This window comes from Salarias fasciatus, chromosome 6 (genome assembly GCF_902148845.1).
Source record: "Salarias fasciatus chromosome 6, fSalaFa1.1, whole genome shotgun sequence".
NCBI lineage: Eukaryota > Metazoa > Chordata > Actinopteri > Blenniiformes > Blenniidae > Salarias > Salarias fasciatus.
The window spans coordinates 21,495,705-21,522,141 of record NC_043750.1 but is presented as its reverse complement, the minus strand read 5'-3'; the positions used below and the strand labels follow the sequence as shown (position 1 = coordinate 21,522,141).

Genomic DNA, 26,437 nt, shown 5'->3' with positions numbered 1-26,437 from the left:
CTATCGCGAGATTTGATGATGCTAACTTCAGGGACTGTCGGAAATCACTGTTTTGTTGTTTGTTTTTTAATTTATTAATCAATATAATGGCTGCAATTTTAGTTACATTTTGGCACATTACACGTTTTTCAAAGCACCAGGGGTAGCAGTAGGTAATGTAATATTTACTTTAGTGTGATTAGAAGCAAAATGAGTATTGAATGTCATTAAAGTGAGGAAGACTTATTGCTTTAGGAGAAATAAAGAAAAAAATAAAAATTGAAAAATGCTAGATGAATAAAGTACAACTATACAAAGCTTGACTGAGAAAACACGGTTCTCACATTTATGAGTTTAGGTGTTGAGTTTGGTTAGATAAACAAAATGAACGTAGAGCGAGAATGCAACATCCATCCCACATCCCACATCCATCATCGAAAAAACAAGATGCTTCAGGTGAAGCGTGACAATATTAATTACGAAATGACAACAGTTATTTATTTCATCTCTAAACCCTCCACGAAATTGCAAACATTTTTGCTTGAAACGACACAGGCACTGTTTAGACAACTACTTCTTACCAAAGGGTCCTACGCACGGGGATGACGTCGCTGGAGGGTTAATCAGCTGATTCGGATCAAATGAACCAAAATATCGTTTTTTCTCCGTTAAAACCCACTTAAATCCCACTGACAGCCAGGGGGATCCAGCTCGAACTGTGTTGACATGCTCTGTTTGGGTAAGCGCACTTATTAGAGCAGGTTCAAGGCGTAAGTAGCTGCTTGTATTTCTGCTAAGTCAGTGGTAGCTGCCGTTAGAGGCTGACATTAGGCCTGTTTGGCCGCTTTGTTCAGCATCTGCCGCAGTGACGACTTATTAGACACTGTCGATCCACCTATTTTCCAGAGATGTGCATTTATTTTATAGTCAGACACGTTTCAACAGGTGGACGCCAGGAAACTTTGAGTAACCTTAGCTTTTACAGATAGCGCTAGCCAGTTAGCCGCTTGTATCCACAGTGGATAACAGAAAGCGGCTCATCAGCGTCCCCTCATAGACACAACAAATGCTGGAAAAAAACATGTGAAATAACACGATTCTGGAAAATACTTAGATTTAACGAGTTAATGTAATAAAAATTGATAGAAAATCATGTCGGTGGCTGATTTGATATAAGTAGCTGAAATGCTGCTTTTGAAACAGACGCGCTAAGTTCATCTCATGGTCAACAACATACGGCGGCCTGATGTCAATTGACGACTTTGATGGTATCCTTAAAGTGATCGCGGCTTCAGAAACCCTTTCTGCTTTGCTTTACTATTTCTTTGACTTGTTTTAGTTTTTTAAAATTATTTATTGATTATTTTCCTTAAAAATTAAGTATTTGTTTGACCGAAAAAGTTTCATCATTGCTGATTGTGTTAACCCTCGGAATTATTTCCGTGCTCTTCAGTGTTTGCGTAAATGCATACATACACACGCACATTTTTCGTTCAATTGTCTGAAATTGTTTTTACAAATTATCCATTGTGAGCCAAATTAACATTTATGTTTTCATTGTAAAACAAAAATAATGGAATAATTAACATCACAGCAAGTTACTTATAAAAAAGCAGACACAGTAAAGATAAGTATACTGTATGTGGTTTACATCTGATTACTGACACTGTGGGCCTCATCAAATGCAAACTACTATAAATGGCCATAGAGTGAGAAAATACACCAATTTACTATTTTTTCACAACAAATTCTGCCCAGTTACAGCTGTAGCAGCATGGCAGTTCTTAATAACAACTAAAGTCGACTATTTGATAGTGAGCACAACCTGTTTATTTATTGTAGTGTTTAGTATGATGTTAAAAACTGTCTTCTTAATGTGTACTGACTAATTTTATTGTCATCCATAGGCCAGCATCATGGACAAGATTTTGGAGGGGCTTGTCAGCTCCAATCACTCTATTCCAGTGAAGAGAGCCATTGTGAAGAAGGTAGTGGAAGCGGCAGAGAAGGAGGTGACTGAAGAGCAGTGTCGTGCTCTGTTTACGCTCACCACACGCCTCATCCTGCTTGGTGAAGATGCCTTTCAAAAGCAAACCGGCTCTCAGGTTCTTGAGGCTTATGCTCGCTACCACCGCCCAGAGTTTGAGCACTTCTTCACTAAAGACTTTGTGCTCAGTCTGCTCCAGCAGGGCTACGGGCAGCTGGACCGCAAAGATCCAGCTGTCATTGACTACATTCACTGCTGCCTGCGGCTGCTCATCAGCTGTCCCTCAGTGCTGGAGATCTTTGCAGTGATCCAGGTGGAGGTCTTGAGGATGGTGTGTGAACGGCCGGAGTCCTCCCTTTGTGCCCGCCTGAGCACTTTGCTGTCTGACTTTGTGCAGTGCATCCCCAGGGAAAAGTCAGGCGTTTTGTTCTGCCAGCAGCTGGTGAGGACCATCAGTTATTTCCACTGCTTTGCCAGCCAAGAGCGAGAGTTGAGAGAGTATGTAGGCCAGGTGACGAAAGTGAGCACACTGCTGCAGAACATCTGGAAGGCTGACCCCGCCACATTGTTGCCCTCGCTGCAGGAAGTGTTTGCCATCATCTCTTCAACAGGTGAGACAGAGTCCTATTTGAGAAACTAATGCTGAATGTTCCCAACCTGAGCTTAGTCTGAGTTTTGTTTTGTTGCCTTGGTAAGCCTTGAAACTCATATATTAAATGCCTGAAATATACAAATATAAACCGGATCAGGGTCAGGAGAGGTGGAGCCAAACCAGACAATTAGAAATACAGTTACATCCACATCTATGGTTAATTTGGAGTCACAAATTTTCCTGAAATGCATTTTCTCTATAGATGTTTCACCATTAAATTTTTCCAATGGCATACATTTTGTTGTCAAAAAGAGTTGATGTAACAAAGAAAGTAAATTGTACCAAACACAAATATCCAGACTTTTTGTGTATAGTTGTAATCACTTAATCTGCTGGTCAGACTACTGTGGTGCCAAAAGACTACACTGAGATGTGTGACCATAGACAGTCCTTGGATTTGTTCAGATGAAATAATGTCAGATGGCCTGAGACACTCTGGATATTGTTAAACTTATTTTTGGTGTGTCATGCATGGCTTTGGCTAAATATCTGCCTATGCAGTACATGAACCTTTTAAGAAAGAGTGAAACAGCATCACAGAAGGAGAGATTTATGAGTTGTTCAGCCAAAGACAGGAGTGTTGCTTAATGCGATGTCAGTGGTGGACATGTACACTACTGATAGTTAAGCCCATGTTTTTACCCAACTCAAAGTCAGTTGAACCTTGTTTTGGGTTATTGGTATAATGATTGTATTGATTTGGGTTTGTTTTTTTTAAATGACCTTGTTTTTAGCAAAATTTACAAAGGTCTATTGAGTTGTTTAATGCTCCATTCTTTGTCACCATTTTAGAAGTGATAAAACCAAAACAGAACAAAATAATCAAATAGCTGGCAGCTGTTTTAAAGGTCAGCACTCATTGACAGCCTGTGTTAAAAGGTCACTATGCAAGTCTCTTTTTTGTGATGTTGTTTTAATAAACAGAGCTTCTGTTAAACTTGAGTTCATGCTGGGAAAGATGCTGCCAAGACCCTGTTCTTTTTACAGATACAATAAAAAACACTGTTTATCAGTGTAAAAATATTACAGCAAACAATTGGAAGAAATTGGGATATGGTTCTGTTCTCCTTCACCATGTAAATAATTAATTTCACTTCATACTCTCAGAGAAAGTATCAAGTTTATGGGCTGAGAGGTTTGCTATTTTCCACAGTGTAAAATTACAATGAAAAAATGTACAGTTCTGTGTTTTTTGTTGAATATTTTTGCAGATCCTGCCTTTGACCCATCCATTGCACTTGCCAGCCTGGTCCAGCACATCCCTGTTCAGATGATCACAGTGCTCATCAAAAGTCTCACCACAGACCAGAATGTGAAGGATGCAAGCATGACTAAAGCACTCTGCAGGTTATTTTACTCACTGGATCTTTTGGGAAATGGCTGTACACAACTGTTTTGAATGAATGAGCACAATACTTGATAATGATAATGTGCTGCTGTCTCCTGCTTGTATCTTACATAAAAAAAAGAAGAAAACTAACTGAATTATTTTTTCCAGAATGCACGTCAACTCATGATGTTCTGAAACAGGGCTGCGGGTTTTACTCATGTAAAAGTTATTGAAAGACCTTTCACTTTAGCACATGCTTTTTCTTTTGCTTTTCTAGGATGATTGACTGGCTCTCTTGGCCTTTGGCTCAACATGTTGACACGTGGGTCATCGCTCTCCTGAAAGGACTGGCTGCTGTTCAGAAGTTCACCATCCTCATTGATGTTACTCTGCTTAAAATCGAACTGGTTTGTCATGCGAACGTTTCAGTTTATTTCACATCACAGAAAAAGTTGCATAACAGATCTATGCATGCATGTCTTTGTACTAATTTTTTCCCCCTTTTCTCTCAGGTTTTCAGTCGTCTGTGGTACCCTATTGTGCGGCAGGGGGCGCTAGCTGTGCTCTCCCACATGCTGCTGAGTTTCCAGCATTCTCCCGAGGCCTTCCATTTGGTGAGGGATATCCTGCCTCCTCACAGCCCATTTCCCTCTCATATGGCCACTTTATTGGTTTTCTCATTTTCGTCTCTTCTGGTTTAAATTACTTCAAAGCTGCATAGCCTTCTTTTCCCCAGAACCCAAGGCGCGGCAGCGCTTTTTCGCTAATGATGTGTGAAGCACTTAAATGCCAAGCAATGGCCCTTGAGTTGGCCAATATCATTAGTATCTGAAAACATGAATACTTTCAAAAATGCTCAGCAAATGAGACCAAACCCTCTGTGGGGTTCCTGTTGTGCAGCTTCCCCTCTGGCTGACCATGCTGTGGATTTGTATGAATAATATTAGCTGTGCTCTCCACCGTTTTTCTGCATTTAAGTGTGGTCTTCTGTCTTTTCTTCTTGTGTCCCAGGTTGTTCCACATGTTGTGCATCTAGTGCAATCCCTAAGAACAGATGGCCTCCCCACCAGTAAAGTGTTCTTGCTGCAGTTCACGGAGCTAATACACTGTATGATGTACCAGTACTCTGGTTTCCCTGACCTCTATGATCACATACTTGAAGCCATCAAGGTAAAACGGAAGGAACTACTTCTTACTGTAGCTGCATGTTGACATCGTAAAGGAAGTTTTAATTGTGAATTGTAGCAAGCTTCATTTATTAAGATAAATTCAGATCTTTAACATTTTTATTTGTTTCTTTGTTGACTCTTTGTCTCTCTTCAGGATCTCCCAAAACCTGTGGAGGATAAAATCAAGCTGGTGTTGAATCAAAGTGCCTGGACATCTCAATCCAACTCATTTGCGTCTGGTCTACTGAGGCAAGCTGGGAAGTCGGAGACAGGCAAGACAGGCCTGGTCAACCTGGGGAACACCTGCTACATGAACAGCATCATCCAGACGCTTTTCATGGCCACAGAGTGAGTTGTTTAGACTACATACACATGCAGCACCCACAATATGTTTCTGTTGAACATAAGAATCAAACTAACTCCTTTCTCTTCAGTTTCAGGAGACATGTTTTATCATTACAGCTAAATGGTTCCAACACACTAATGAAAAAGCTTCAGCTCCTTTTTGCCTTCCTGGCACATACTCAGGTTAGTGTTGTACTGTTTTGGAGAGTGGTGTGACTGTGATTTGTGGTTGCTGTGTACAGCTTATGGCAGTGTGTTGAATGTGTTTCTGTGTCCTACAGAGGGCAGCATATGCTCCCAGGAACTTCTTGGAAGCCTCTCGACCTCCCTGGTTTAATGCTGGCTCTCAACAGGACTGTTCCGAGTACCTCAGATTTCTTCTGGACAGGTACAGTAGACTCCACTTACAGCTGAAGCTGTAAAGACTCTGTTTCAGTGAAAACTATTTACGTGATGTTTTATGTGATATTTTTTGATAGAAAAATATGTTGCTAGTAGTCTCTTCTCATGCTGATTGTGTTTCCTGATTGCAAGGTTACACGAAGAGGAGAAAACGCTTCAAGTCCTGGAATCAGCCAAGCCTATCACTGACACAAGCAGCAGAGAACCGACTAGCGTGACATCTGCCGAGGAGCAGGAGGAGTCGCATTTGACACCAGCAGAAACTAAATCTGAGAACAACGGGCAGACTTTGATCGAAAGAACGTTCGGCGGGAAGCTGGTCACAGGCATCCGCTGCATGCAGTGCAACTTTATCTCCGAGAAAGAGGAGCCTTTCACAGACCTTTCTTTGGCCTTTTGTCCCTCCGCCACTTCTCAGGGCGGCCCTCATATCCAAGGCCCCTCAGAGGAGCCCAAGGTTCTTTGCCAGGGATCCGTCAATGGCGGCAGCGAAGTTCCTGAGCCTGCGTCGGCCAGCGCCACAGCGAGCAATCCCCACTTTGTGCCAGTGACAAATGAGCCTCCTCTCTCTGTGCCTGATCTGGTGAACTACTTCCTGGCTCCCGAGATCCTTGATGAAGACAACGCCTATTTCTGTGAGAAGTGTAGCTCCCTGCAGCGAGCGGAGAGGACCATGAAGGTGGTGTCTGCACCCGAGTACTTAATCCTGACGCTTCTGCGCTTCTCGTACGATGCCAAATGCCATATCCGCAGGAAGATCCTGGATAACGTCACCATCCCATCCTTCATGGGGCTGCCTGTACATGCCTCTTGCATGCCTCAACACTGCTCCTCTTGTACCTCCTCTCCCCTGCAAGTGGACTCACCTGAGAGCAGTGAGAATCTAGCCAAAAAACTCAAACCATCACAAAGAGATGAGGAGGAAGAGGAGAGGGCGAGGATAGATATAGAAGAGATCAGTAGCACGGGAGAGATGTCTGTCCAGTCTGTGCCCTACGTGCTCAGTTCAGTGGTGATGCATTCAGGTATATCGTCCGAAAGTGGCCACTATTACTCTTACGGTCGTAACATCAGCGGGGCAGATGGAGCACAGCATTCCGCCAATCACTTGGCCATCAAAGAGGACCCAGGGAGCAACCCGGCCGAATACGCCTGCTCTGCCCTCTCCATTCCTTCTGAACAAGGTGCCACCGTAGCTGCTAGTGGCCCCGAGGCCAAGGACTGGCTGCTGTTCAATGACAGCAGAGTGACATTCACATCTTTCCAGTCAGTGCAAAACATTACTAACCGTTTCCCCAAGGACACGGCGTATGTGCTCATGTACCGAAGGCAGGAGTTGCCAGGCCAGGATGTGAATGGAGGAGTGATGGCTAATGGAATGAGACTGAGCGCTGAGCCTCCCCTGCAAAAGGAACTACTGGACGCTATTATCAAGGACAATAAGCTGTATTTACAGGCAAGTGGAACTGAACACAATGAACATTATGCTCCCTCACGTGTGCGCGTTAAAATTGAAGGCTGTGCCATCGCAAATATAAATGAAACGATTCAGTCAAATTTGATCTGTGGTTTAAAATGGTTCGGTGATCAATGGGGAAACAGTGTCCTGATTTTTCATGCTTCGGTCACATGTGACTTGAAACATAACTACAAATAACTCTGGTATGTGAGTAATTATGAAAGTCAAAAATGTCCTCAGGTGAAAAGTAGCGGAGGGAAAACAGAATTTTTCAGTTAACTAAAAGCTGCAGTCTATTCCATTTTTTTCCCCACTGCCTTTGAAGCCAGATCTTAACTCTCCCGTTATAAGACATGAGGTGTAATTTCACGAGTCATTGAACTGTGCAGTGTTGAGTCGACATTCCGCTGCTTTCACATGAGTAACTGAAGCCAGTCTCCTCTAGAGGGTGCTGTAATAATGTTAGGTGATGGCTCTGATGCACTGCCAATCATTTGCAACAAGAACGCCTCTAAATCAGCCCCTCGAAGACGAATACTTCATGTCTGAGTGCCTGCTTACATTTTGAAAGTATTTTCTTCTTCTCTCTGTGCCCAATAGGAACAGGAGCTCAACGCTCGGACCCAGGCCCTTCAGGCCCCGTCGTCCTCCTGCTCATTCAGGCCCAACGGTTCAGATGACAATAACCCACCGGGGAGCTGCGGTCCGTCTGGTGGAGGCGGAGGAGGAGGAGGCGGAGGCTTCAATACCATTAGCAGACTGGTGTTCTGAGAGGGAGAGACATTCTGCAGGAAATCCAGACGAACTGGCATTAGAAGTCCTGACCTGATCGTACTGCAAACTGGTCTCTTGCGCCGTGTATATAGCACTGAAATGACATGAGAACTCACACAGAGCATCAGCACTGATCCTGACCCCATATTGGACTTTCCTTACAAGTCTTATAAGTTTTGATGAAAAGAGTTTTGCCATATGATGTGGGGTTTTTTTTTCCAGTTATTTTCTGCTGATCTCAGCATTGTGATCTTCTAGTATTACTTCACATCTAAATATGTGAGGTGGATAACACTTTATTGTTGCAAGTTTTTCTTTCTTAAAGAAAATAAATATCATCACCCTCTTAAACAATAGCCAAAGTCGTTTTTTTTTTCAGGTTTTCCCCCCAAAAAAACCAAATATAAATATTTGATATATTACTTGATATACCAAGAGGGTAAAACATCATCTGTTACATCACGGCTAATTTACCAGAGAAGTCTGAGAAACACATGAATTCAGGAATATGTCAGTATAACAAAATAAATCTACAATTAATTTAAAAACTTCAGCTCAAGACTAGCTGTATGTGTTACAGAATATAGTCAAGGACATTCCCATATATATGGTTTGAGTAATACTGGACAAACTGACACACGCACCTGCAGAATGTGCTGTTCACCATATGAAAAAGCTGATTTTTAAGATGGGCTGATTCTTCTGATTCATCATATTTCTGAAAAAATAGTGTACAAGCTTTGTTTTTTTTCTGATTTGCATGAACAGTTTCTTCATGGGCTGAGGGATTGGAATTTTCTAAAATGTTTGAATACTTTTGACGTGTGCTTTGTTTTCTAGATTTACTATCACATGCAATAAAATGTACATATGACGTGAAATGATGTTTCTGGATAATTTGAAATCCTGTTTATGTACATGGCACATTTCCCACACGAACGTATTCTCTACATGTGAAGCTGTCGGCTCTTGCATTGTTAGCTGGCTTCATCGATACACAACTAGACTGTGACCTCTTTGTTTTAACGGACTATAATATTGTATATAATATTGCAGGTTGAGTTTTGTGTGCTTTTTTTATATTTAATGCATTTTTACGAACAAGATTGTTTGAATTAATACCCCAGCAGTCCTGTATCAATAACCATAATGACCCCCACCCACTCCTGACAGAGTCTGCTGTGGCCTCACTTCAGCAGGTAAGTCGCTTCAGGTAGACTCGAAGTATTTACAGTGGTTCGTTGGCGAGGATGCAAGCAGATGTTCATGAACTAATCTATAAATGTGACAGTAAAACCTGACAGGACAAGCGTAAGATATAAAAATGTTAATAAAGAAGATAAAGCAGCAGATTGTTCCTGGAAACCTGAAATGAATTCTTTGGATAAGAGCCAGTCACCAAAGAGCCCTTTAATGTCAACGCACCTCTAAGTCTGTGATATCTCTCTTGTCAGCTACTCATTGTTCAGCATCTGTACGACAGCTGAAACAGACCACCAGGAGCCATCTGTGGTGCCATGTCTTTTGTTTTTTTTTGTTTTTTTTTAATTGGATACCAAATGTCAATCACTGTACACAATGTATTTATATATGCAGACCATGCTGCTAGTTTTCTTCTTGGAGCTAAAGTCAAGTGTGATAAAATGAAGTTGAAGCTGTAATTTTTTTCTTAGATCTAGATAAATGTTTGATAATTTTTTTTTTTTTTTTTTGCTTCGATTGCAAAATACTTTGGTACAAACGGAAATGACTGTACGTAAACCCTTGGCTGAGAAGAGCAACTACAGGAAATCACACACACACCAATTACACCTCCCACAGGCACTAGACAGTTTTATTGCCTCAAGAGCGTTTTTTTTTTTTTTGTTAAGGCTGTTATAAAAAAATAATTTGAGACTCCTAGTAAAAACTGCTGCAGCTCAAATGGAATGCGGGGAAATCAAATATGCTCAATCACTAATCAGCAAGAACCATTGCATTTTTCCTCTCCTTGTGTTTTATTATTATTGAAATGGCAGCTTTTGAGAAGCATGGGAATCACAGGAGAGTCATGGAGTCTGGACAAATAGATAGAATTTCAGTTTTACATTTACAACCTTACCGTAAACCAACGTTCTTGTTTGTCTCAGAAAACTGCTTTAAAACTTAATATTTTACCTCACAGCAAGAATATCTCCGGTTCAGCTCAAGTTTGTGGGGACCTCTGTGTAGAGTTTGCATGGTCTTCCCATGTGTTCATTTTCTCCAGGCAGTCCAGCTCTTGTCATCCTCTGACACTTTGAAACCCTTTGTGACAAACTGTTTTCCAACAAGGCTCGAATAGTACTCTGCATAGTATGAAAAGACTTCATTAACTGTGAGCAGTATAATGTGTCTACAGGCTTTAATTGCTCCCGGTTTCTTCATCAATACTGCAGCTGCTCAGAGGTATATGTGTCTGTACAACGACCAAGTCATTAATCATGGAATAAGCAGGAACATCCTGAGGGGGAAGCGTTCACCATTACAATAGCATTCCGATCAGATTCCTCAGCAGGGGTGTTTCTAAATCCCCTGGGGGCCCTAGGTAAGAGGGACTATGGGGCCTCACAGGCCTAGAATCATGATGAATGAAGTCCAGGACGAAGGATCAGCAAAGAAATACTTTGATTAATAACGGTGAAAATTTGGTCATAATCCGTGCCATAGTTTGGAAGTTATGTTGTCAACAGACAGAAGGACAGACAAACAAACCATGACGATTACATTACCTCTGCTGGCAGAGGTAAATATGTGCTCTAAGTTCATCATACCACAGAAGTGTGTTGTTAATTACGCCGTCAAATAATGTGAATGATTATATACAGACTTTATTAATGTGTTTTGAAGAAAATGGTTGAAATCACTTTGTATGGACTCAGCTTACTTTTCTGGTGCTTGGTGGTGGATGACTGGGAGTTTGGGACAAAGTCCCTTGGACTAACTGGGACTAACTTTTTTATAATGTAACACACAGAGCTTACACATTCTCACTTACCACTATCATGTTTTTTTCTTTTCATCCTCTTCTTGATTTTTCTTCTCTTAGCGTGCTCTGAGGGATATGTCCGCTTCATTTTGTGTTTGACAACACTGACTGCACGTTGATGCAAGGGCTTACAGTCATGTCGGCCACAAGCCCCATGCAAACTGGCAGGGCTCTCAAGTCTCACGCACTGAGCGTGACAGTCACGCATTTCGGTCTTTTGTCATGCACTCATGCCACACATTGTATTTCTCACGCTGAAAAAAGAAAAATACCGGTAAATTTGTCTAGTGCACCGCTGCTATGGAACTGGGAGGACTCAAACACATCTGCAAGCCTCTGACTTACCTGTCAATCAAAAAAGGAGGGGGGGGGGGGTGTAATCATTCATTATCATCCATCATCCAGTCAGCTCTGTGAAACTCCTGTGTATATTTTTTGTGTTTCTTACATTTCTCAGTTATATTGTACATATGTGCCTGTCTTAACTGTATATTTAAATTATATTTAATTTATATCTGTTACTGTATATCTGTTATTTATTTAATTATATCTGTCTTAGATGTATCTGTAAATTATTAATTTATATCTGTTAGTTTGTATCTGTTATTTAATTATATCTGACTTAAATTTCTATTTAAATTATATTTAATTCTGTCAGTTAGCTTACATCTGTTATTTAATTATATCTATCCTAAATTTATATTTGAATTATATATATATTTTTTTATTTATGGTTGGGCTTTGTAAATTTCACATTTCACATTTCTATTCCATTTATATTTCTTTTCTCTGTGCTGCTGGAACACTGCATTTTCCCCCTGTGGGACAAAAAAAAAGGACTTTCAATCAATTCAAATCAATCTAAATTATTCAAATGTCGCTGTGTGATAACATGAGACAAGGCACCAATCAAATTCGATTTCTAACTGTAGATAGCATTTCTACATTTACAAAAGAATAATGAAACACAATAGATGTATGACAATAGATATCTGCACTTTCATTTAAAAGCTGCCTTTGAATCATCAGGAGTCAGGACTCTATGGCTGTAGCTCTGTCACTTCACGTGACTCACTTTACTCCTTCTTTCTGTATGAAAATGTCGTTTAGAACTTTCCTGACTGAGGAGTTTGCAACAATGTATCGTTTTAAATGACGTCATCATCTAATTCGACCTAGATATGCAAATGAGCCTTGATACAAATAACAAGATTACAGAACGTTACTGAGTGAGGAGTTGGCAACAATGTGTCAGTTTTAAAGGTCTTTTGTTTTTTTCAAAACACAATAAAGTGCATCATATTTAATTTAATCATTTAATGTAAATATTAACATTTTACAATATGCATTTTCATTTAAATCATTTTGACATTGTAATATGTATAGCACAACTCACCATTCATTTAAATTCAGAATCAATAAGGTTCCTTCTTTCTTTGCACAAACTTCATGTCATCTCAGGTGGACTTCGCAGGAGGAAAAACCAGGCTGAAAGCAGTGAATAACAGTGCCATAGCAGCAGCGCACCAGACAAATTTACTGGTATTTTTTTCAGCGTGAAAAATACAATTTGTGGCGTGAGTGCGTGGCAAAAGACCAAAATGCGTGACTGTAAAGGCTCAATGTGTGAGACTTGAGGCATGGGGCCGACTTTGCTATAGGCCGACTTAGCTTGGGGCCGAGTTGGTTAGGGCCGACTTAACTGTATCCCGATGCAAGCAGGGTAGTAGCGGGGCCCCATTAGGTTGGTTCCCGACGTATCATTGTAATGTAATGGGGGGGGGGGGGGGGGGGGGGGGGGGGGGGTTGTAGTTCAAGTTGTGTTGCTGATATCAGCCATCTGTCGGGTTCCCCTACTAGCAACTAACCGGTGAGTACTCGGGAAAGGGCCCGGGGGATTTTCGACACACTGTCATTGCAGCGTTAAGTGTAGCGTCTTAAATTTGTCTTTGAAATTGACTGATGTCAGCCATCCCTCGGGGCCCCCTTCAGCTCGGGGCCCTAGACAAATGCCTGTGTTGCCTACCCCGTAGCGACGCCTCTGTTCCTCAGATACCAGAACAGTACCCGCCCCTGGATTCAGTGGGCAGGTTGAGATGGTCGTTTGATACCAGAGACATTGGCCAGTGTTTAGGGTTCTAGATCTATATCACACCTACAAGAATACTTGGCTCACGTGAGCGCCTTGGGATGTGCAATACCACTGGGAAATGTGGTTTTGTTAATACTTAATTACAATTTTGTAGTGTAAGAGTTGAATTTAAAAGAGTTTTTTGGGGGGGAGAGACTGCTCTAATTTTCCCATGAGCACATTGGTGTTGCTCCTGTCGGTCACTGAGTGCACTCTCTTCTCAGCATGCTTCTATGGAGTTTGTCTCTGGGGGAGATGCCAAGCGCATGGTGGACAGTGTAGTCTCGTACAATGATTTGTGAAGACTTCAGAGGAGGTTTGCCGCTGAGGCTCCTCCTTTCTTTGTCTTTTCTTCGGCTGTTTAAAGACACTTTTCCAGGTCACCCAAAGGAGCTTTACACCCACTGATCCGTGGTTGGTTTATCGACCCGACGTGCAGCGTTTCAACGTGTTTATTGGGATTTTCTGGACTACATGTCCCAGGGTAGGAGCTCCGCGGCTTTCCCAGCACGCCGCCGCCTCCCCAGTCAGTCCCCGACACACTTCATCAAGTTCCGGAAACACAAAGAGCTCCGCATCCGGCTGCAACCTTCAAAAGCTGTGGATAGAATTCTCAACCTCAATGTCTGAAAAAAATCAGTTTGGGAAATTACACCAAAAAGATAGATAAATGTATAGTTTTGTTATTTTTTTAAATATGATTAAAAAAAGGTTATGCGCTTGCAGCTTTATAAGAATATAAATCTTGTTGAGTCCTGACATTTGCCATCAATTGTTAAATGAATACATTTGCAGTTTTGATTTTATATAGTAATAATGAAAATAATTATTATCATAAAATATTTATCTTATAAGATAGATATTCAAAGGCCTATTGTTCGGCTGGTTTTTTTTTTTTTTTTTTTTTTTTTTTTTTTTTCTCAAAAGGCTCAATGATAAAGCTGGAAGTCTAATCAGAAATTGGCTGGACCTTGGAGTTTGCATGTTCTCTCCAAGTGTGTGAGGATTTCCTATGGGAACTCCTGTGTCATGTCAAATGTCCCCAAATCAATCACAAATCAATTAAATCACCCACTACTGTTGCAAAAGATTTCACTATCATTGTTGGAAAAGAGTCCACCTTATAAAATTGCCATTCGAACTCATACTCAATAAAAACAAGCGTTTTGACCTCATTTAAATTACTACTTGAAATTATTTTTTCTTATTTTTTTAATTGGCTTTCGAGAGAAGCTTTTTTTTAATAGTACAATGAGGATTTTCCGAGGTTCTTTGTGTTTGAAGCGCTGCTCTTGACTTCCGGTTTGTCCGCCGCCGCTGCGGTGCGCTTCACTCACGCGCTCCAGAGGAGGGTGAGTTCAGGGAAAGACGGAGCCACCCTGTCAATCACAATTAAGGAACCATGGGAGTAAACTGGTAGGAAAGCTCAGCGAAACCACTGTGTTTACGGCCGAGCTGGCTCCAGTTTGCGGACAGACGAGCTAACTATGCGCCGGTACGGAGCGGGACGCTCACAGCCGACTTCTCCAACTGGGAATCGCTCCACTTTAACGGGAATTCTCACGAGGCGGCGCATATAACAACAACAAGAGAGAGAGAAAAAAACTTTACGTTGCCTGCGCCTCTTTCTTCGTTTTCCCTCTTCTTCTGTCGTTTCCCCCACGCAGCCACCCAGTTTGGACCGAACATAAAGTCGTCGGTGGTGTTTGTTGAATAGGTGGAGCCGCGGAGGTCGGCGTTGACTCGGGATATTCTTCGCTTATTTGTCTACAACTGGTGCAAATCTGGTGCTTGCATTTCAGAGAGCCGCCTGTCCGTCGGTGAGTCGACTTTCGGAGGACTGGCGCTGTCACAGACACCGAATATCCCTACGCTTTTTTTTTTCTTTTTTAACTTTTTATTCCAGTCTGCGTCGCCCCGCTCGAGCCTGAGCAGTTTTTGTTTGTTTGTTTCAGGTACTACAGGACGAAGACACTCCCAGAAACAAACGAAACTCCGGGGAGAGGAGCAGATATGAGTGGGGGGGAGGTGGTGTGTGCTGGCTGGCTCAGAAAGTCTCCTCCTGAAAAAAAGTTGAGACGTTACGTAAGTGCACTTCATATCCTCTTTGTTGCGTTGTAATAAAGTAACCTGTTCGCCTGTGGCGTGTCCAGCCTTTCCCCTGCAGATTGCAGCGTGTAGGCCTCATCTTGTGGCCACTTCCAACAGTCGGCTATTGTCAGACTTTGTTTTCCCCTCTCCTGTGCTTCAGTTCAGCAAGGTGGGAAGGCCTTGATTTGCTCTGTGGCTCCTCGGCAGGGCCACATGCGTGTTGTTTTGGAGCTGTAGTGTCACAGCATTGCCACTGAGAGCGGCGAATGTCTCGGATGCATTGATTATCTTTGGAAGAAATGCCTATGCAGTTACAATCTGCTCGTACCAAAGGTGGTCCACGACTATGCCAAGGGTTAAATGATTTACCAAATATCTAGAGGAAGCATTATGACTGCAGAAAAACTTGTGAAGACTTCAGTACAGTGTTGCCTGCATGGATCATTGAGCAATTTACCTTGTAGTGCCACTAGTTTGTGGTGTGTGCATGATCTTCAGTAGACTGTTTACACTGCAGTTCCTCCTCTTGTGCATAATATGCATAACATATTATGTAAAGTTGCTTTTTACAGCTGGTTATAAACAAATAGCGTGAGCAGGTCATCTTAGTATTCCAACTATCGATGTGATTTTTGTGTAAATTAGTGGATATCTCTATTATTGATATTTCATTTATATGGGGGTTGAAACTTGAGTGCAGAGAGGTTTTCTCAAAGCAACAGATATAATGTAGAACGTTTTCTCTGTTCTCCTGCTCTCTTAAAAAAAGGGAGCACTTTTATGTGTGTGTGTATATATATATATATATATATATATATATATATATATATATATATATATAATTTTATATAACAGATTTTATATTAAAACTAGTCTTTCTTGGTTGTGTTTCTTCAGTTATTAAACGTATGACATCTGAGTGTTTTGACTATTTTCTTTAAAAAAAAATTTTTTTTTCGAGATAAGTAATCACTGATGATTTCACAGTATTGGACAGCAATTATTTTTCATCATTAAAAAAGGAGTTCCCTTTTTTTTCTTTTTTTCAGCAGTATCAGATCAGTTTTGTGTTAATGGGAACAGAAACTCAAATAAATAACATGGCAACTTTGTGGATCATTACAACAAACTTGCTGTTTCTCATGAAGCACTAAGTACTCAGCTGAGCATGTTATTTAATTGTCCTCAAGAGGATATAGGAGCAAGAAGCTACAGTGTTTTTTTTTTTTTTTTTAAATGAGTTTTCAGGACTCACTTGAATATTTTTAGACCCCTCAGGCAACTTTCTCTCTGAATATATGAACTATAATTTCAGTTGTTTACAACTACTCAATGATGTTTGCTTTAAACAACTGTGCTCCGTTTAATATTTGTTTGTCTTAATTGTGGAGAACATTTTTGGTTTTCGTTTATGCTCAACATTTACTTGCAGTAACAACAAAAGTTGAACCACTTTTCAACTTGTTGAAGGTGGATAGTGGTGTCTCAACTCTGATTCTGCACAGTCAAGGGAATCGAGAGTGGAGTGGCTGGAATACAAATAAAACCTACCAGGGCATTGCATGTGAGCATGCCAGGCCTTGGGTTGGCAATGTTGGTTGGTTTTGTAATGAAACCACACACACATGCATGCATATGCAAAATGCTACAAACATTAAACATGGTCTGTACACACAGACATTCGTGTGGATGGAGGACGAAGTTGGATTGCTATTACGTGTGATCCACGACTGAAAAAAATACCGAGTTGCAGGAGAATATGAACCAGGAGTCATGACACTTTGGAAGCTGCCATTGTTGTTATTGTCTAGTTGTTAATGTGGCGAAGAGGTATTTGCTACAGCCGTGGTATGCATGTGCAGTCGCTTCCGCTACTGTACATGCTGAAAAGTTGCATTTTGTACAGTCTACATGGAGATGGAGTCAGAACGTTTTCCCCCGTTTTGTTATAGATGGAGTTGGAGTATTTTCACTTTAACCTTAACACATACATAGCAAATATTTAAAAACAAGCTGTTTTGACATTTTGTTCAGAATATGCTGGAATATAGGATCCATGGGCAGTTTTAAGTATTATCGGAAGCATAGAAATCTTTGACTTGTTCCACACATTGGTCATGCACTCATATTTGCCTTCATTACCTTTACATTCCTCAAACTGTTTCTGAAGATACACTTTACTGATTGACACTGCAGTATGTGTCATTAACACAGTGGTCTAGATCGTTCCCCTCTACATTGTGAATTGCTCCCAGTCGCTGGCATCGTAGCTTATCCTGCAGTGTTAGCAACAGAGAAAGTACAGATTTTTAAAATGGCACTCTTTAAAGGTTTAACTTGAGTATCCTATCAAAAGTATGTTTTTTGTTATTTACAGTCAATGTATTAGCTGTGTGTGTATATGTGTGTGTGTGCTATGTTTTTGGTAGTGATCATATGACGAGGTCTGCCGATGAAATTGAATGACCAGTGAATAATGCCCGACGGAGGCTGGAGTGTTCCAGGCTTTTCTGTTGAAGGATGGTGTGACTCTGTGTGTGTGTGTGTTATTGTTTCTCTGTTTGCGATGGACGGTTTTCCTGTACAGAGTGTGAACCTTGAAACCTTAGTTGGATAAAGCAGACAGGAACATGAACAACTGGACGATACAGCTTCTCCTGTCCCTTCAGTTTGTCAGCTGTACTCAACCTGGTATCTTCAGATTTTACATCTTTTTACTGATATTTGAAAATTATCGCACATTTTTTTTTTCTGTCTTTCCACAGTGATACAAACCAGCAACATCCAGTCATAGACACCCACAACATCCATATTTACAGAGTCATATCTGGGCTAATGGAGTTACAGACAGGAAATCTTTATGTATGACATAATATACAGCAAATGGATGGCAAGCAGGATTTTATGATCCAAGGATGCTGAGCTACACAACATCAAGCCACAGATTACGTTTCATTCTGTCTCTCATACATACATAAATTATTTCTCAACTTTGGAAAAATGAAGTTGTTCCACCTTATGAAAGTGTTTGATAATTTCCAGCCAGTCATCCGCTTTGGAGCTGAAAACCCTGTGAGGACGTTGAAGACGTGTCTGGTTTCATGCATATCTGTGATAATGAGTTTCTTTTGATTACGTGCATCATCTGGTGATGATCCACAGCGGTTCCTTTTTTCCTCATTTGAGGCCAGTGCAGGGGATTTTACATGGATGTTGCACAAGATCAAACAAAATACATGTTAGCATCATGGTGAAATGAGTTTCCCCCTATTGGCCAAGTTTTATTTGAAAGAAAAAAACAATCTGACTCGAGGAGACCTTTGTTTCACTTTGCAGTCCGAACCTATAAAGTCACATTATACCGGTTATATGGTCAGCATGTCACCCCCTCTTGGCCTGCCCTTGGATGGGTATTGGCAGGACAAACGTGATATGTTTGCTGTTGTTCTTCCAAGGGAGCATTTTCTATTACAAAAAACAATCACCTTTTCAGATACTACAAGGTGCTACTTATGGCTTCTTGAGCTCAGTAAAGGAAGGTTTCATATTTTTGTTGAGCTGACTTTTTTTTTTTTTTTTTTTTTTTTTTTTTAGATTTTTTTATTAGAAAATATATTTTTGTTTTTGATATTATGATAAATAGTTCATAAATCTGAAGTAAAGGACCCAGAGGTGTTACACCCTGGTCCAAAAGCACTGTTGTCATGTCTTTCTGTAACACACTTGAACCTAATAAATGTGTCATTATTATGTTCTGCAGAGAGCCTAATTAGAAGCTACTCATTACAATCAGGAGTGCTGGAGCTGGGACACGTTAAAAGCATGTGGGTCCTTTCAGGAACATCATTAAGCAACTCCTGGTTTGCCAAAATGTCAGTTGTCTCTCATTAGCTTAATTTCTACGGTCTCCTAACAATGTCAGTGGGATTGGTTGTTTTTTTTTTTTTTTCTGATTGAGAGATCCATTTTTTTTCCATTTAGATGAAAACTGTATGAGGTGATCAGTTTAGTCTTCATAATGCAGCTTTGCCAATCTTCTGTGGTGTTTCCTGGTTTCATTCTGCCTCAAACTGTCCAAAGTTTCCTCAGCATCTTTCTCGCACCAATCTCCTGCCCACCAGCTTTTACTCCAGCTATCTGCTCTTCCCATGGCGTGTCATCATGAAACCCAAACTATGCAAACCCTACAGCACATCCACATTGTTGGACTATTTCAGAATTGTTCGTGAAAGACTGCAACATTTCATGTCTCGTTCAAGGACAGCATGAATGTCTCAGACCACAGTTGTTTTTGTCATAACTCCTCTGTGGTTTCCCTTTTTCATTGACCTTGCATCTTCCATTTAGTTCTCATTTTGCTCCTTTGTTTCCCGTAACTTCAGATTCGTATGTATCAACATCCACTTGTTGGGGGGAAGAAAAAAAAAGTGTGACAATGGCTGGCTTCATCAGAGATGTGGTGTGTTTTCACAAGGACCGAAGGAGTTTCCAAGGTTGCTTTTGTAGCAGAACTGTCAAAAACCAGTCTGCATCTGTCCTTATTTTATTGAGTACTAAGAACAAACCTGTATTACAATCAAATGTGCAAAATTATTGGCTAATTTAAGAAGTTTCGATCTTGATATTAAGTTTAATGGGATCAGGGAATCAATTTGCTGCCCAAACCCCAACCAGGAGACCAGGGACTGCTTTAGCTGCATCTTATGCTGTCTAATGTCTAATCTGGATCCTGGAAGTCACCTATGGTCTCTCTTTTCTCATTTTTGTCTGGTCTTTTGCGGCTTCTGGATGTTAGAAATGTGACACATAACTGAACAACGTTTGATATTTATCTTCATATTATTCCTCAACCAAAACCAGATCCCTCTCTGTCTCTGCTACTTCCACCGCAGCTGAGTTTCCAAACATGCCTGTTGGTAAACTAACCATGTACAGTTTAAACCCGTAAGATAAAATCTCACACATGAAAATGAAGTTTAATTCAACGTGGAAGGACTCATTTGCTTTCACTGTCATTGATGCTGGGACTCTTTTGTATGTGGAGATCAAACGAAAAGTAGCATTGAATGAGCTGAGCAGATAAAATGCAAAACTATTTTAAAATGTATTGCAAAACTATTCATGTGAGCATGTAAGATTGTGTGTGTGTTTTGTTTTTCAGTTTTTAAGGTTAAACATGTTTTGTTGCAACAACAAGCTATTTATTTGGTGAAAGGAAAAATGTCTGGTTGTTCAGGTTACAGAATCCTGCCCTAGTTTGTCGCATTGATTCCCTCATATTCATCGTTTTAATCATACTTGAACATAGCTTGGTAATGATTTTTTTTTTCCATCTATATAATTTCACACATTTTCCTTGCACTACCAAAGCTACCTTGGACTGTGGTAATCCTTGTCGTTTATTGGCATGCAGCCATGCAAAACAGATTAAGATTTAATTGTACACTTTGTCCAGCCCTTAAAAGGGCCTCAGTGCTGCAGCATAAGGTTATGGGGCAGACCGGATGAAGGAAAATACTGAACCATGAAGGTCCTCCTCTGATGGCAGTGCAGGGAGACTGAGGACATGCTCCATGCTGGTCTTGAGGCCTCGTGGATTGAAGAGGGTGCTTTTACAGTGCACTCCAAAACTACTGCTAGCTGTCACTGGTCGACTGGATCGGTTGTCGTTTACTGACAGTGGAAGAGAAAAATGCAATTCGACTGTCATAGTGTGGTCCAACAAAAACAAAGGCGCAACTCTTTGATTAAGTAGAGGATTCATTAAATCTGCTTAGCAAGTGGAACAGAGAACAAGCGCTCACTTTCTGTTCAAACTGCCCCTCCCACATGCTTGAACAACAAACAAACAAGTAACCCAAACGGGATGCAACAGAGGGGCACTTGTGCAGTATTAGCATCTCAGGCTAACAAAGAGAAATTACTGGACCGTGTCCGCAGCAGCAGCAGCAGCAGCACAGCCCTCCATTTGGAGCAGCTAGACCAGTGTTGTGTGATCTGCCACAGCTTGAAAATGGATTGCATATGCCATTAATTATTTAATGTCCATTACAAACAAAAAAAGCCCATTAAATATTAACATTTGAGCTACTACAATAGTTATCCTCACTGGTCCACGTTCATTGACACATGCTTTGGGCCTTGTGTTTTACATGGACGGATCAGTTTCATTGTTGCTGAACTGGTAACTCAGAAATGTAGGCTATATAGACCCAAGTTTATAAAAGAGGCAGCAGTTCACATGACGTACAGATCTGTTGACACTTTTAAATTTTGATGTATTTGTTACAATGACAAAGATGTCTGTCTACAGTGTGATTAAATGATATTTTAGTGTATGTCACGTACATCAAGCTCATTTTAGTACAGAAGTCCCAAACAACCTGTTATCACTTTGCCTAACCTATAAAATGAAACAAATATTGACAACTACAAAAATTTTCCCTTACTGGTAGTGCAAAAACAGAGTGTACATTCTGATAAGGTTTTTATTTGTTACACAAAATGCAACAATGTTTACAGTTCCTCTTACAGTACCTCCTATATCAGAACAGTATAATCTCTCTTTAATCTGCATTGTTTTCACAAGCTCATCTCCACAGACTTTGTAATTGCTCTTCTGGGCTCAGAGTGGACAAATTAGGGACAGGAGTTACTTTTTCCTAGAAGAAACATCAGTCTGTGTGTGTGTGTTTTGTTTTAATCTTTCTCAATCAATCTGCACAGCTAAACTGGAACTGGTACTTGAACAATGACCTCCATCTTTTTTCAGAGAGTGAGATTCTTTGAGTCTTTCACTGATTTTTTTTTCATTCTACTTTTGGAAAAACAAAAGGAGTAGAGGTGACTGTGGTGCGTCTCCATTATCCTCTGGCTATTTAAAGAGTGTAGGAAGCCTGAAGACTACGCCTTGCAGACTAAAACACGATCAAGAAAGCAACACACTCAGCTGAACCTGAGCTATCTGACAGCACAGGATGTGTTGTTGTATATGTCATTAGCAGTTGCAAGTGTGTGCTTCAGGTGGGATTAGATCTGGAAGTTTTCAAGACTGCATTTAATTCCAACAAATCAAGGGCTTTTTTTCAGCTTCCTGTGACATTGTCTCTTGGTTTCTTGGTTGCAGCTGCTGCCTTGGTGTTTGCAAGTCTGTGAAATAGTATCTATCGATTCTAATATCTTCATGTTGCAGGTCTATCATCGGCATCAGAGCAGTGTAGACAGTTTGACAAGAGCAAAAGCGTTTTTGTTTTAACCGCCTGTCAATTCAAGCACTTGTCTTAAAGTTTGCTCATGTACAGGCTTTAACTCACCGCAGATGATGGTCTGGATATTGACATTTAAAAGCTTTCATGCTGATTCTTGAGAAATAGTTCTTCTTTCCCAAGCACTGTAAATCATTGTTTATGCCAGAAAACTACTGTGCGCAGTTTCAGAATGAAGCTGAACTTCAGGATGCTTGTCTCGTCCCAGTCTTGTCTCCTTCTTTGTCAGAAGCTTTGGCGTTTAAATATTGCAAAAGTTTGGGATATTTTTAGATGTTTTTTTCCGACTGAATGGTGATTCACAACATTATGACAGGGAAATCATCAAAAAAAAAAAAAAAAAAAAAGTATCTTTGTGTGATGAATCCTCAACAAATCTGTTTTTGTGGTGAGGCTTATTCTTGCTTGAAGTTTGTTACAGAAAGGCTCAAAACCTTTGCTCAGGACTGTGTCGTCATTGCTTCCATATTTCCTTCAGCTTCTTGGAAAACGTAGCAGTGTCACCAGTCGCCATGGGGGCAGATTAGAAGTGGATAAGAAATGGTAGACGTGTTGGAACTGCAGCGTTGATGCATTTGGAGTCGTCACATGCTGCCACCACCTGTAACACTGCCCCTCCGAATGGACCTCTTTCTTAATATCTACATTACTGCTGTCTTCTGCCATCACTATAGTTGACTTTGTTCTTCTCTCATTAAAAAAATAAATCTTTACTCTTCTTCTTTGTATTTGTCCAGTATGTTAATTCAGAACAGCGCCCTCTGGTGGATTGACGAACTCATTCCATCGAGATAGATGCACAAAACTGATATTTGTACCGTTTAAAGCGCACACATCTGTTTTTGTACATATGTATAAGCGAAATTTGCTTGATTTACAGTGAGAGAAGCTGATACATTGTTAATAACATTTCCAGGTGGTTAAATAGTGTTTTAATGCAACACTAGAGAGCAAAAAACTGGCTACTCCAGTCTACAATGTACTGGGACACAATATGTCTCACAGGTGAGATAGCATATAGTTTATGCATACTTGAAAATTGAGAACCCGTGTGTATGTTTAGGTTATGCTCTTGCACCCTTTGCTAAAATGAAATTTGCAACCCTCCTGGAGCTTTGACACTGTTGATTGAATTGTGTAGTAAAGGGCAGCACCGAGCATTTTGTAAACAGACGAGGCTCTATTTTGCCTGCTGCAGCTGTTTACTGTTGTGAGTGCCAAGTCCACAGAGCAGCGACTAGAGATCCATGGTTCTCAGGCAACCTCGGTTTATACCGTCTGATACTTGAAAACAGACTCTGAGTTGTGTGTTCCTTTTGGAAATGGTTTCAGTGCAGTTGTAAAACGATCCTTTTGTGCTATTTGTCACTGGGCCAAGTCGACCAGTTTCAAGTGGAGCTATTATTAAATGCAGATGACAGAACCCTCACAAGCACGCTGCAAAGCTAATTGCACACACCTTCAAAGGTTGTTTATGCAATCGGGATAGTTCTCAGGTACGCAGCAACAATTGAATTTAAAGAAAGTGTTGTCTGAGAACTGAACTCTCATGCTGGGTTTGCATTGTTTCAAGTTTCAACTTGTCAGCTAATGGCACCAGGCTGTAAAAATAGTGCATGTCATAAGGCTGCTGTCTATTTCCAGGGTGTAGTTGTAGTCCGATGTGGACATAGACCAGGGCTAGCAGGAGAGTGCAGATGGCCAAACATGGTGCAAACTAAGCAGACAAAGGGGCAGCAGGAGTCCCTGTTCCCATTAGATTGTTGTGGGGGGAGGAATAACTACCAATAGTTGGGCCAAATTTATGATAATGTGCATTCCCTGAATGTTTGAAAAGCAAGGGAAACTTCTTAAATCTTAATCTTAAAGGAGTGTACATATGTATGTAGTGAAGACTAAGCCGGGATACACCAGAGAGGCAATCAATAATTTTGTCATTGTTGAGGGAGAGCACCGAGAGAGCAGTCAGAATGAAAAAAATTGAAGTGCTTCTCAAAGCAGCACCATTAGGCAGCCAGTGAGTGCAGCTCTCTGTTCTGTCTCTCTCTCTTTCCGTTCCCAGCGCTTCTTGGCAGGCTCAGACAGCAGGAATGTGAGGCTGCTCTGTGCTCCTCTCTGCTGGTCTGCTGGGGTGTGAGCGCCGGGTCCCTCTCCGCTGCTGGCCGCTCACTTCGGCATGAGATGGGCCAGGCTGCACTGTGCTGCACTATTTTGCAATGCAACGCACTGGCCGATTGTTGTTCCTCCAGCACCAAGAGGGAAGAGGAGCCGCTCCCTGGCGCCCCAGCAAGGCATGGCCGCCCCTTCCTGTGTGAGGCGCTGATGGCTACCAGATGGCGGGAGAAGAGGGGAGGAGGGGTCCTGTACTCTCTCTTTTTCTCTCTTTATCCTGAGTTCATATTCTTATTGTTCTTTTTGCATCTTTGGCATGGTTTTTACTAAACTTTTTTTTCATTGCTTATTTAATTCCAGTGCAGAATTACTGTTCCAATAGAGGACACTGGAAAATGAAATGATTGTGAATCTGCTTTTGCTGGCATCCAGACAATTTTGAGTATCTCTTAAGTGATACATATTCTGAGACATGGAAGATGTCGCCGTGACTCACTTGTGATTGGTGACTCACTGAAGAGTAGTATACTTTAAAAGCCTTTTACTGATGCAGACCCTCTTTGAGACTGCATTTTAGCATTAAGTGCTACTTTTACTGTGAATGCACTCACCACTGACGTCTGCACACACTAATGAAGCAGGAGCACACATCATTGTATGGAAGTAACAAAAGATCCGTTGCATTATTGAAATGTAATGTCTTTTCTTTTTTGGGTCACTCATAATCAACCGTATGTTACCATAATTCATGACATAATAAAAATGCATAAAAATGAATAGTAGACTGTCTGAAAGGACAGAATGAAGCACGAAATGTATTTTTCCTCCTTTGGTTTGGCTTGATTTCACAAAGCAGACCAAACTGCCCAGACAGTGTCATGCAATTCCAGCAGCTGCTTGGTAGGGGCGCTATCCCCTAAAACAGGCACTCAGATAGGATAAAAGACATGGGGAAAAATAGAAACCCGGCTCATTGATTGGCAGAAAGCAGAAATCCCTCCCGTTTAGCGGCTAATGAGTAGCCACAAACAACAGCGATATGTAGTCTTCTGACCATGCATCAATGAGCGCCACACCGGTGTTTCCTCACTACTACACGTCTGACCATGAGACAGTGTCGAACTTTTTCTTCATGCCGTGTGTTTGCATCTTTGCATTCACACTGTTAGCGCAGTGCATTTTGGGTAATAAACAAGGCTATGTTTCACACTTGCCCAAACGAACCAGTCTATCCCTGAAATGGACTCTGGTCCAAGTCAAACAGTGCTGGTGTGAAAGCAACCCGAGAGTGAGTTACATATTTGCTTTTTATACTAAACCGAACTGATACAGAGTGGAAGGTGATTGATTTCTTTCTCTGCTTAGACCCGAACCAGGAAACACACAACCGCTGTAAACACAGTTGTGAAGAATCAACGGAAGATGCAACAGGATCAACTTTTCAGAGTATATGCTCTTTCTGTGCATGATTAAGAAAAATTAAACTTATCTGAAATGAGGATGAAAGTTAAATGACATTTCATAGCCCATAAAAATCACCTCCATTACAATGCTGATCACAAGTTCTTGGAGTCCAGCGAGGAGCCATGTTTTCTGTTTGACCAGCAGTTTGCAACAGAGCCGATGGCCAAAACCAAAGACCAAAACATCTAGAACTTCTTCTTGATCAATCATTTGGTTGTCTTAAATTAAATTACTTTATTGTCATGAAATAACCAGTGTTATTTTAAATTT

The 26,437-nt window shown here is 41.0% G+C and overlaps 2 protein-coding genes across 5 annotated transcripts in view; both read left to right on the top strand.

Annotated features, from left to right (window-relative positions):
- The first annotated feature begins 581 nt into the window (after window positions 1-581).
- Window positions 582-8,994, top strand: LOC115389625 (ubiquitin carboxyl-terminal hydrolase 38-like). Of its 2 annotated transcripts, none has more exons than XM_030093101.1 (11): window positions 582-718; window positions 1,887-2,577; window positions 3,830-3,965; window positions 4,226-4,355; window positions 4,461-4,562; window positions 4,960-5,118; window positions 5,272-5,465; window positions 5,552-5,645; window positions 5,744-5,850; window positions 5,997-7,324; window positions 7,924-8,994. In XM_030093101.1, exons 2-11 carry the CDS (start codon window positions 1,896-1,898, stop codon window positions 8,001-8,003), a joined length of 3,012 nt encoding a protein of 1,003 aa, XP_029948961.1. In that variant the 5' UTR covers window positions 582-718; window positions 1,887-1,895; the 3' UTR covers window positions 8,004-8,994. The 2 variants fall into 2 exon arrangements, with proteins under 2 accessions (XP_029948961.1, XP_029948960.1); XM_030093100.1 differs by having other exon boundaries at window positions 5,997-7,320; window positions 7,924-8,993.
- A 5,573-nt stretch (window positions 8,995-14,567) lies between these two features.
- The window catches only part of gab1 (GRB2-associated binding protein 1), a 51,865-nt gene continuing 39,995 nt past the window's right edge, over window positions 14,568-26,437 (top strand). For 2 of the 3 annotated variants that reach the window (XM_030093102.1, XM_030093104.1), the window contains exons 1-2: window positions 14,569-15,055; window positions 15,191-15,320. In XM_030093102.1, the coding sequence (XP_029948962.1) occupies window positions 15,249-15,320 (72 nt within the window). In that variant the 5' untranslated portion in view covers window positions 14,569-15,055; window positions 15,191-15,248. Of the gene's footprint in view, window positions 15,056-15,190; window positions 15,321-26,437 lie in introns of all 3 variants that reach the window. The other variant, XM_030093103.1, reaches the window with a different exon arrangement.

What these genes read in the sequence shown, in the direction of transcription:
- LOC115389625 (XM_030093100.1), top strand. Translation starts at nt 1,896, where the DNA reads ATGGACAAGATTTTGGAGGGGCTTGTCAGCTCCAATCACTCTATTCCA. An exon ending in CTCTGCTTAAAATCGAACTG is followed by an intron (nt 4,356 to 4,460) that starts GTTTGTCATGCG and finishes CTTTTCTCTCAG; the next exon opens with GTTTTCAGTCGTCTGTGGTA. An exon ending in CTCAGATTTCTTCTGGACAG is followed by an intron (nt 5,851 to 5,996) that starts GTACAGTAGACT and finishes CCTGATTGCAAG; the next exon opens with GTTACACGAAGAGGAGAAAA.